This window comes from Uranotaenia lowii, chromosome 3 (assembly GCF_029784155.1).
Source record: "Uranotaenia lowii strain MFRU-FL chromosome 3, ASM2978415v1, whole genome shotgun sequence".
NCBI classification, from domain to species: Eukaryota; Metazoa; Arthropoda; class Insecta; order Diptera; family Culicidae; genus Uranotaenia; species Uranotaenia lowii.
Window position 1 is genome coordinate 266,063,461 of NC_073693.1, and position 10,629 is coordinate 266,074,089.

The window sequence follows — 10,629 nt, forward strand, 5'->3', positions numbered from 1 at the left end:
TGCTGATCGATGAACACCAGTTTATGATGGGATGGTGCCTCGAGAATTGGGTGCAAATAGTCCGGCTCATCGACGCGTAGAGTAAGCCATAGCTCGGCGTCGGTTTAACAAATCGTTTCCCATTGGAGGTGTTTATTGATGTTTTTTGCGCCAAGTGACTTCATTGGTTGGAAGGAACTGTTTTCTTATACTTTTAACTATCAGAAAGAATCAGGACAAAATTGATCGCTTTTCAGACATAAAAAGGTTCTCTAGACTCTCTAGGAAAATTAATCAAATCTTTTGCCACTTGTCATTTTTAGCACAGAAAATAAGAAGCAACGATGCTTCATTAACATTTTTGTAAGAAGTACAGCCTCCTGACTTGCAACTATAGATGATCGTTTGCTGTCCAGAGTAAACATACGCGGTAATATTTGTGTCTTCAAAAATGTCATAATGATTATAATTTACGACGTCTTTTGAGATGTCATCATTTTTTGACGGTCGCCATGGGAAGGGAGGAGTCAATGTGTTATTTTTCTCAATAGTTTAAAGATAAAGATGGACATATTTAATTTCATCCTTCTGTGTTTATTTCGTTATAAATTGTGCTACCCTTTGACAATTGTGGAGCTCATTCCCTCCAAACGATTTTCAATTTAGCCCCGGTTCAACTGCAGCCGTGTTTGGCTTGTCCTTTCATGTGAAATCAATTTGTCCTGGCCCTCGCCAGTCCCTATTTGTTTAAAAACCATCAGGGCTTTCGTCACCCGTATCCTAGGGTGGGAAGCAGGTGTCACCGGAAAGGACCAAAGGACTTAGTTTGGTCTCGCTTTGGACCGACCAAAATAATACTGCTCTAGTAGACTGAGTCGATTTGGGGTTATTTTTGAATTTCTCAAACCCCGGGGTTTAAAAAGCTTCGTTTTGGTTCAAAACTCATCCATGAATATTTGCAAAATGTTTAAGTAAAGTTCACATGAGTAAATTTGAGGTTTGAAATTGGTATGGGGAAATTGAATATTTTGTACTGAAAAATCAACATCATTTTGGTTTCTTCTGTGGATCCGAGTGATAATGGTTTTTGTGCCAATGATTGATTTCTTTTAAGGAAATTTTCCTCTAAACAACTTTGTCGAATACCGTAATTTCTAGAGATGTACCGAATAGTGGTCTGCCGCTCATAGCAAGTCCGTCCCATTTGCGTTTTTGTTGAGTTGAGAAAACAGCAATTGAATTTTGTTACTTGTTTTGAGAATTTTCGTATTTTCCGCGGTTTTGATGGCGGCAATCAACAGCATTTGTTACTTACGTGACAAACAAATACTTTTGCATCATTGCTCGTTCAAAAATACCAAAATTTGGTTTGTTTGTGTTGAAAATTATGCTCTGGGACGCATATGCGATTATTTTCATGGTAGGTATCTAGCAAAAATGATAGCAAGTCAGTCCCATTCCATAGCCAACTGCTAACGCTGATGAAAAAACAAGGCTAGAAGAGAGCTTGTCCCGGTCTATCGAAACCTATTTCTTGAACAACCTACGGTAAGCATTTCAGATTGCCCAATTTTAACCAGGCTACCGGATCTTTAAAGAATAAATGGGAAATACCCGGTCTGGTCCGGTTGCCCGGATATCGAGGAAACAAAAACCCGTTTTTTCTGAATTTTTTTTCACAATTTTTGCAAGATACAAACCAAGACCTCTATTTAATTCATGAAATGTATCATTTTTGGGACAAATTACTTCGAATATAAAATAAAATAGCTTCGCATACATTTTTGGAATAGTAAAATAAGATTTGAAAGCATGCCGTCGATGTGTCTTGGTAAAAAAATCTGTTTTTATGTGTTTATTTTTTACCTTTTCTCTTGCCTTTTATAGGAAAATACCTAGATTTTGACCAGATTTGACCGGTTATGGCCCGGTTTTTGAGTTTAACATTTAGAAATCCATTGCCCAGGAGATTGCCTTATTTTTGGGTGAAAATGATCGAATTTTCCCGGCTGGATACATTCAGAAATAAGCTTAGAAAGCTTAATGTAGGGTATGGAGAGAACTGTAAGTAAAGACCTTTTTGCGTTATTATTTTATACAATTAAAATTTTATGTAGAATGTTCGAAAAAATAGCAAAAATATTTCACTGCGACAAATTGCTGTAACAACCGGGTTGATCTGTATCATATCCAATATGAACTGCAGGTTGCACAATTGTTACAGTAGCAACGTTATATTTCAAAGCACACTACATGGTCGTATATCACTATAATTATTGACTTTGGGACCGACTTGTGATGATTTTTTCGATGGGACCGACTTGCGATCATTTTCACGATGGGACAAATTTACTTGAGGTTTTTTTCAATGTTCATCAGAACAAAGTACTCAAAATTTTTTTTTCTTCTTAAACCACCGCTAATTTTAAGGTGATTCCACGGATAAACTCAAAAATGATGAAAATGCAAATGGGACGGACTTGCTATGAGCGGCAGGTATTCGGCGAACGGCCGAATACCGAATATTGACCTTTTGAACTATTCGGCCAAACGAATATTTTAATGAAAAAAATTTAACGATTGTTTCGAAGCTCTCTATTTCTTCTATATCAATGCCCATCATGTTTATAGTTTATTATTTTCAACCAGATGACGTTATCGGATGATGTATTACAAGATATTTTTAAGGTTTGGGTCTTTCTGATTTTTAAAATGTCACCAATAACTGAAAAGACATCAGACGACTAGTCGCTTCTAGGGCTTTTATCACCAAAAATATTGCGTTTCTTTGAATTGGGGACAAAACATGTCGAAACAGGTGCCAAGCTATTTGAATTTGCTTCTTGTAATTGTAATTGTGCTTTATTGATTTAACGTCAGCTCATCGATATAAAATCATAGTTAGGGTCAAGGAAATACAATTTGATAGTAACAAGTGAATTAATTAATTCTAGTCTGTACTATTCTGTCACACTCTAAGAAATCATTCTAAAGAGAAAGCTGACTTAAATGAAGAGATAGTGTTTTTCTGTCTGATAGGTAGTGCTAAAGAATTCCATTGAAACGCTTCTTTGATATTGAATTAGATAAAGGTCAAATTTGAGCAAGATATCTTCAAAATAGTTGTTGAGTAGAAAGGTGATCTTTAACCTTAAGCATATCATACTTTCAACCACACGTATTCACACGGTCAGGCATTCAGGACGATTTTTGATAAAAAAAAATTAAAAAGGGGACAATTTAATGTTTATTTTGATATTTTTGAAAAATCGTCATTGAACACAAAATCTAAAAATGTTTAAAGAGAAATTCGAGTTTTTTAATTTGATTTAGCAAATAATCTGAATAAACCCGTGTGAAATTCGGGAAGCTTTAAACAGTATCTAGACACCCCGGCCAGATTTGACTTATCTGGACTCTTTACTGGATTTAAGGTCAAGCATGAATATATTCATAAAATCTGGAATAAACTACTATCAAAGTATAAAGCGATACTTGTCAGCATTCTCCTATACGATCTACTGTGAAAGATACGTGGATACTCCTTAGATGTTTTGCTGAAACCGTGAGTTTTTTAATGATTGTGTAGCTTTTACAACATTAGTTTTTGATATTTTATTAATTATCCAAAATCATTTGAAAAATTTTGCAAGTCTGTAGTAGATATTCGGCCTATTCGGCCGATTACTTAGCTCAACTATTCGGTGAGCCGAATATTCGGCTTGATGGTTTTTCGGCGGTATTCGGCCGACCGAATATTCGGTACATCTCTAGTAATTTCGTATCTTATTAGACAAAAAAGTTGTTAGTTTTTGAATGAAGGCATGTCTTTGCAATTGAAAAACAATAAATTAAATTGACATCACTGCTGGGTGCTTAGCAAGGTATCGCATGACTACTTTTTTGAAAAACTATGCTTTGCACCAGCTGTGATGTCAATTGAATCTATTGGTTTTCAATGCCAAAAGACATGTCCCCATTAAACACCTAATAACTTTTTTGTCTAACAAGATACGAAGTTATGGTCTTCGACAAAATTGTTCAACGGAAAATTTCCTTTAGAGTATTTATAAATTGACCTAAAAACCATAAGCACTCGGTTCCACAGAAGAAACAAAAATGATGTTGATTTTTCAGTACAAAAAATGCAATTTCCCCATTCAAATCTCAATGTTCAAATTTACTCATGTATACGTTACTTAAAAACTCTGCGAAAAACCATGGCTGAGTTTTGAACCAAAACGATGCTTTTTAGAATCCAGGTTTGAGAAATCAAAAAATGATCTCAAATCGACTCAGTCTACTTCTTGAGCCCTGCCACGGTTTGGCTGCGCTGACGAGGGTTTGACACCCGACAACAACGACAACGAACGCTTTGATGTGGTTTGGATGGGACCAAGAAGGAACAATCCCCACAATAATGGTACAAGTATTTGTAGTGAAGTATGCCCGGGGTGAAATTATTTCAATACCAATAATTTATTTAAACGAGAAGCTGGAGCTTTTCGGTGACGTTCGCGAGAAGGAATGGTTGGGAAAAGTGGACTGCTGAAAATAAAATGTTTGGAATGAATTTTTCTTCATTATTTCGATCAATCCATAATAAAAAGGAATGTTTCGACTTACCTTGTAGTCCCTTTGAACGTGAGTAATGTGACTGTTGCGTGAAGACCCACGTCACATGTACTGCATAGGTGGATTGTCGGTAATCTCTCACTTTCATGAATCACTAGTCTGTGAAGGCTTTAAAAACCCGAGTCTGATGCAATCCTTACTGTTTAGGTCGAAACTCGGTTCTTCCTTTGAGCACCCAATTTCGGTAATTCACAGTTGCATGACCTCCATGAATAGACATGTATCCAGAATAATGACGTCATCTGCAAAAGTATCAGGAGATTAGTACAATCTATTTCACAACACTAAACCCAGAATCGACGTCTGTTCTTGGAAACTTCTAGAGTTCGGTTTTGAAAGTAGCATTCTTATTCTGTTTAATCTTCCTGTTCAACCCCTTTTTTGTCACGACTACCTCCTTGAAAATGACTTGTTGGTCCTGAAAAGGACCGTTTGGTATAGGTTGATGCAAAACAGGTACAACGATATCGCTTAAGCACGTTCTCCTCTGATACGACGAGCCAGCTGAATATCCTTTGGCATGATGGTGACACGCTTGGCATGGATGGCACACAGATTGGTGTCCTCGAACAGTCCAACCAGATAGGCCTCGCTAGCTTCCTGCAGAGCCATGACGGCCGAGCTCTGGAAACGCAGATCGGTCTTGAAATCCTGAGCGATTTCACGAACCAGTCGCTGGAAGGGCAACTTGCGGATCAGAAGCTCGGTGGATTTCTGGTAACGACGGATTTCACGTAGGGCAACGGTTCCTGGCCGATAGCGATGAGGCTTCTTGACTCCTCCGGTGGCTGGAGCACTCTTACGAGCAGCCTTAGTGGCCAGCTGTTTGCGAGGAGCTTTTCCTCCGGTAGACTTACGAGCGGTTTGCTTGGTACGAGCCATTGCTGTTCAGACGGTTGAATGGGAATAATTGAATGGAACAAACTGGCAGCCCTTTTTATACTGGAAAACGAAAGATTTCTCCCTCCACTTTCTACCGACATTCAAAATGGCGTCTATCCTGGAAGAGCGGTATATAAGGAGACCGTTAACGACAGGCAGGCATCAGTTTTGATTCAACCATTCGTTAACAAACTAACTCAAATCTTCAACAATGACTGGCCGAGGAAAGGGAGGAAAAGGTCTAGGAAAGGGTGGCGCCAAGCGTCATCGCAAGGTTTTGCGTGATAACATCCAGGGAATCACCAAGCCCGCTATCCGTCGTCTGGCTCGTCGTGGAGGAGTCAAGCGTATCTCCGGTTTGATCTACGAGGAAACTCGTGGTGTCCTGAAGGTGTTCCTGGAAAACGTGATCCGTGACGCTGTTACCTATACTGAACACGCCAAGCGGAAGACCGTCACTGCCATGGACGTCGTCTATGCCTTGAAACGCCAGGGACGAACTCTGTACGGTTTCGGAGGTTAAATCATGAAATTAATGCTATCAAAACGGCCCTTTTTAGGGCCACCAAAGTTTATTGGAGGAGACCAACTTGAGTTTTCTGAGTTGAGGGATGAGGGAGGGCCATCCGGACACCATATCGAAACGATATGGAAGGTAGAGTGCACTGGGCAGTTTCCTTCTTAACATGTCGTCTAGATAAAGCGGGTTCATCTATACACCTCCTATGGAACATTCCACATCACAATGGCTAAGCTTCTTATCGATTAGTAATTAATTGTACTTTCGTTGGAGACTAACTATCCTTTTCACAAATGAATCGTACCGGTTACTCCACTTGTACCATCACTCCTTTCAAATAGTCCATTCAAAGGCAGTTTAGAACTAGTAAATAGGAAATTTCAATCAAGTTGTGATGCGCGATAGTTCGCTCCAAACGAGCTGTGCCACGCTACATAGAATGGAAAAATATATCATTCATGATGTTCAGCTTCAACTATTATTTTCAAACATAATTCAGTCCGATTGGGATACGTTAGATTTGAATGATGCGGAATTTTGCATACTATCTCAATTGTACGACACAAAGTTTTAACTTTTCGGCAGGTAATTGTAAGCTGTAAAACACTGGAAACAGTGAATATTTCTACCGATTATCTTATTCTGTAAGACTTAATCAACATTTTTCACTGCTTTGTGGGGTAATGTAAAGAGTCGCTCGAATATATCTTTTGCAAAACTGTACTTCTAAGATCAGCTTGAAAATAAGAATTGTAAAAATGAAGTTTGACATAATGCATACCAAAATTTGAGCACAGGTATTAATATTCTTGATAAGTGTTTGTAATCTAACGGCAAGTATTTACAAAATAGCATCAACCAACTCTTTGAAAATGTATTGGTCGTCCTGAAAAGGACGGTTTGTTTGTGAGTAGAGAAGAGTCCAATTTAAGCCTTCTTCTCGGTCTTCTTGGGCAGCAGAACGGCTTGGATGTTGGGCAAAACACCTCCCTGAGCGATGGTGACGCCCGAGAGCAGTTTGTTCAACTCTTCGTCATTGCGGATGGCCAGCTGAAGATGACGCGGGATGATACGGGTCTTCTTGTTGTCACGAGCGGCGTTTCCTGCCAATTCCAGCACTTCAGCTGCCAGATATTCCATGACAGCGGCCAGATAGACGGGAGCTCCAGCTCCGACACGTTCTGCGTAGTTGCCCTTGCGGAGCAGACGATGGATACGACCAACTGGGAACTGAAGTCCGGCACGAGATGATCGGGACTTTGCCTTTCCCTTTACTTTTCCTCCTTTGCCGCGGCCAGACATTTTGTTGAGATGAGTTTAGAGTAGGTTTAGACAAACGAAACAACGGATGTAGAATGTTGAAAATGGAAAGGGGTCGGTGCTTATATACTCTTGGCAACCCTGAGCGCATGCAGGTATACGCATGAGTCATAAAGCAAACGAGGGAAAAATCTACCCTCGAGGCAGCGTAAAATGAACCAGATGGTTGAAAAAAACGTAGGGGATACAGGCAGAATTGACGATTGGAAAGGCCGTTTCGCATAAACTTTGCCTGCTTAAAAGCAGCTGCAGCCCAAGCCGAAATCATCAGTTTAGTTTCAAATCTTACCCAAACAACTCGACAATGGCACCGAAAACCAGCGGAAAGGCCGCCAAGAAGTCCGGCAAGGCCCAGAAGAACATCGCCAAGGGAGACAAGAAGAAGAGGAAGGTCCGCAGGAAGGAATCCTATGCTATCTACATCTTCAAAGTGTTGAAGCAAGTCCACCCTGATACCGGAATCTCGTCCAAGGCCATGAGCATCATGAACAGCTTTGTCAACGATATCTTCGAACGTATCGCTGCTGAATCCTCTCGGCTGGCTCACTACAACAAGCGCTCGACCATCACATCCCGCGAAATCCAGACTGCCGTGCGTCTGCTGCTTCCGGGAGAGTTGGCCAAACACGCCGTCTCTGAAGGAACCAAGGCTGTCACCAAGTACACTAGCTCCAAGTAAATTTGCACAGCTGTGTGAAGCTACGCTTCAAAACGGCCCTTTTCAGGGCCACAAAACATTTTGTTTTGAGAGTTGTGCTATTTTACTTTTCAAATATCGATTTTTAATAAGTATATTTGTAGGAAGTGAAGTAAACATCAAACAAGAATCGATTGAAATTTCTAAACTATACTGCTTGATAATGAGAAAAGCAAGTTAGACGCCTGAGTTTAAAACCAACGAATTCAAAAATCGACAACGAATGTTTATATAGCTGATTAAAAATTCTAAGTATTCCTAGCAATGTACCTTTTGGGTTGAATAACTCGCCGAAATGTTTCCAAATGACGATGATTATTGCATCAGAATTTTAAACTCAAGACTCTAGATGTTCCTTAGTTGAAATGACGTAAAACATTGACAGTATTTATACCATTTGAATGACAAGAACTTGGTTTGTGATTGACGCTTATCCAAATTTGACGCCATCTTGGAAAAAATTGTGGCTTCGGTTTACCTATCAACAATGGCACATGACCGAAAGCGGCGTGAGAACCTTTCATAATGGAAATTGAGTGAAAGGATCAACTGAAAATTCAACAATGTAATTTGACGTTATCTTGAAACCCGAGATTGTTATCTTTTTATGTTGATTAAACACAAAACATATATCTTATTCTGAATTCACGGAACTTTCAGTTGTGTCCAATAATTTCATATAGTATACGACGTCGTGACGTCGATTGTGGGCGTCTTTTTTGAGAACGTCGTTTAGACGTCGATTGTAGGCGTCTTTTTTGAGATAGTCGTATTTGAATTTGTCGATGTGGTTTCAAACTGATGCTCTCTGTTTCTCTATTACTAAGCTATAACCTGTTTTATAGCAATTTCAATCAGATCTTGTTGGATGTTTACTGCATTTACTATGTTGAGTTTCAAGTAAAAAACTTCACTGTTCACTGTTTCCTGTTTTTCTTCTAGGTTTAATCTTTCTATTATATACGGTTTGACAAAATTAAACTTATGATTTGTTCTACGAGATGTTATGTCAATTTTATAGCTCTGACGCTTGTTAGAGGTCTGTTTCATGGAAATCCGTTTTCCAAGAGATGCCAAGAGTAACAACAGTTGCCGTAAAACAATAATCGAAAAGAAAAAGCAGTACAACTCTCAATACAAAGTGTGTTGTGGCCCTGAAAAGGGCCGTTTGAAAAGCGTAGCTTCACACAACAGTGCAAATTTACTTGGAGCTGGTGTACTTGGTGACGGCCTTGGTTCCTTCAGAGACGGCGTGCTTGGCCAACTCTCCCGGAAGCAGCAGACGGACGGCAGTCTGGATTTCGCGGGATGTGATGGTCGAGCGCTTGTTGTAGTGAGCCAGCCGAGAGGATTCAGCAGCGATACGTTCGAAGATATCGTTGACGAAGCTGTTCATGATGCTCATGGCCTTGGACGAGATTCCGGTATCAGGGTGGACTTGCTTCAACACTTTGAAGATGTAAATAGCATAGGATTCCTTCCTGCGGACCTTCCTCTTCTTCTTGTCTCCCTTGGCGATGTTCTTCTGGGCCTTGCCGGACTTCTTGGCGGCCTTTCCGCTGGTTTTCGGTGCCATTGTTGAGTTGTTAGGGTTAGATTCGAAACGAAACTGATGATTTCGGCTTGGGCTGCAGCCGCTTTTAAGCAGGCAAAACTCATGCGAAACAGTCTTTCCAATCGTCAATTCTGCCTGTATCCCCTACATTTTTTTCAACCATCTGCTTCATTTTACGCTGCCTCGAGGATAGACTTTTCCCTCGTTTGCTTTATGACTCATGCGAATACCTGCATGCGCTCAGGGTTGCCAAGAATATATAAGCATCGACCCTCATTCCGTTTTCAACATTCTACATTCGTCGTTTCGTTTGTGTAAAGCTACTCTAAACTCAACCCAACAAAATGTCTGGCCGCGGCAAAGGAGGAAAAGTCAAGGGAAAGGCAAAGTCCCGATCATCTCGTGCCGGACTTCAGTTCCCAGTTGGTCGTATCCATCGTCTGCTCCGCAAGGGCAACTACGCAGAACGTGTCGGAGCTGGAGCTCCCGTCTATCTGGCCGCTGTCATGGAATATCTGGCAGCTGAAGTGCTGGAATTGGCAGGAAACGCCGCTCGTGACAACAAGAAGACCCGTATCATCCCGCGTCATCTTCAGCTGGCCATCCGCAATGACGAGGAGTTGAACAAACTGCTCTCGGGTGTCACCATCGCTCAGGGAGGTGTTTTACCCAACATCCAAGCCGTTCTGCTGCCCAAGAAGACCGAAAAGAAGGCTTAAATGGGACTCTTCTCTACTCACAAACAAACCGTCCTTTTCAGGACGACAAACACAATTTTAAAGAGTTTTGGAATGCTTTCACAATTTTTAAATTTTTTAAGCACTCGGATAACAATATCTAGCAGTACTAGAAAAAATTTGGTTTTCACAATCGTTGATAGAGAACAATTGAAAGTTCAGGAACCGTTGTAAAGAGTTCCGCGAAGTCTTTGAATGATTAATGAACAACACGTGTGCCGCCATTTTGCTTTTCAAGTACCAACGCTCCTCGCCAACGGTTTAATGGCGTGCATACCAAGAGAGATAATATAAATAAAGGTGA

At 40.4% G+C, this 10,629-nt stretch overlaps 7 protein-coding genes across 7 annotated transcripts in view; 4 read left to right on the forward strand and 3 right to left on the reverse strand.

Moving 5' to 3' along the window:
• Window positions 1–10,629, forward strand: part of LOC129754158 (diacylglycerol kinase eta-like) — a 418,758-nt gene that overhangs the window by 97,431 nt on the left and 310,698 nt on the right. The gene's annotated exons all lie outside the window — the stretch shown is intronic.
• On the reverse strand, window positions 4,864–5,502 carry LOC129754172 (histone H3). The gene has a single exon (XM_055750065.1). It carries the CDS (start codon window positions 5,494–5,496, stop codon window positions 5,086–5,088), a length of 411 nt encoding a protein of 136 aa, XP_055606040.1. The 5' UTR covers window positions 5,497–5,502; the 3' UTR covers window positions 4,864–5,085.
• LOC129754194 (histone H4) lies at window positions 5,705–6,019 on the forward strand. The gene has a single exon (XM_055750088.1). The coding sequence runs from the start codon at window positions 5,708–5,710 to the stop codon at window positions 6,017–6,019; it is 312 nt and encodes a 103-aa protein (XP_055606063.1). The 5' UTR covers window positions 5,705–5,707.
• On the reverse strand, window positions 6,944–8,822 carry LOC129754191 (histone H2A). Its single transcript, XM_055750085.1, has 2 exons — window positions 8,800–8,822; window positions 6,944–7,319 (listed from the first exon to the last, which is right to left on the reverse strand). Exon 2 carries the CDS (start codon window positions 7,316–7,318, stop codon window positions 6,944–6,946), a length of 375 nt encoding a protein of 124 aa, XP_055606060.1. The 5' UTR covers window position 7,319; window positions 8,800–8,822.
• On the forward strand, window positions 7,641–8,125 carry LOC129754179 (histone H2B). The gene has a single exon (XM_055750071.1). The coding sequence runs from the start codon at window positions 7,641–7,643 to the stop codon at window positions 8,013–8,015; it is 375 nt and encodes a 124-aa protein (XP_055606046.1). The 3' UTR covers window positions 8,016–8,125.
• Window positions 9,235–9,609, reverse strand: LOC129754183 (histone H2B). Its single transcript, XM_055750076.1, has one exon. The coding sequence runs from the start codon at window positions 9,607–9,609 to the stop codon at window positions 9,235–9,237; it is 375 nt and encodes a 124-aa protein (XP_055606051.1).
• Window positions 9,933–10,307, forward strand: LOC129754175 (histone H2A). The gene has a single exon (XM_055750068.1). It carries the CDS (start codon window positions 9,933–9,935, stop codon window positions 10,305–10,307), a length of 375 nt encoding a protein of 124 aa, XP_055606043.1.

Bases quoted from the DNA above. Each gene is read 5' to 3' on its own strand.
- LOC129754172 (XM_055750065.1), bottom strand. From the start codon at position 5,496: ATGGCTCGTACCAAGCAAACCGCTCGTAAGTCTACCGGAGGAAAAGCT.
- LOC129754194 (XM_055750088.1), top strand. From the start codon at position 5,708: ATGACTGGCCGAGGAAAGGGAGGAAAAGGTCTAGGAAAGGGTGGCGCC.
- LOC129754191 (XM_055750085.1), bottom strand. From the start codon at position 7,318: ATGTCTGGCCGCGGCAAAGGAGGAAAAGTAAAGGGAAAGGCAAAGTCC.
- LOC129754179 (XM_055750071.1), top strand. From the start codon at position 7,641: ATGGCACCGAAAACCAGCGGAAAGGCCGCCAAGAAGTCCGGCAAGGCC.
- LOC129754183 (XM_055750076.1), bottom strand. From the start codon at position 9,609: ATGGCACCGAAAACCAGCGGAAAGGCCGCCAAGAAGTCCGGCAAGGCC.
- LOC129754175 (XM_055750068.1), top strand. From the start codon at position 9,933: ATGTCTGGCCGCGGCAAAGGAGGAAAAGTCAAGGGAAAGGCAAAGTCC.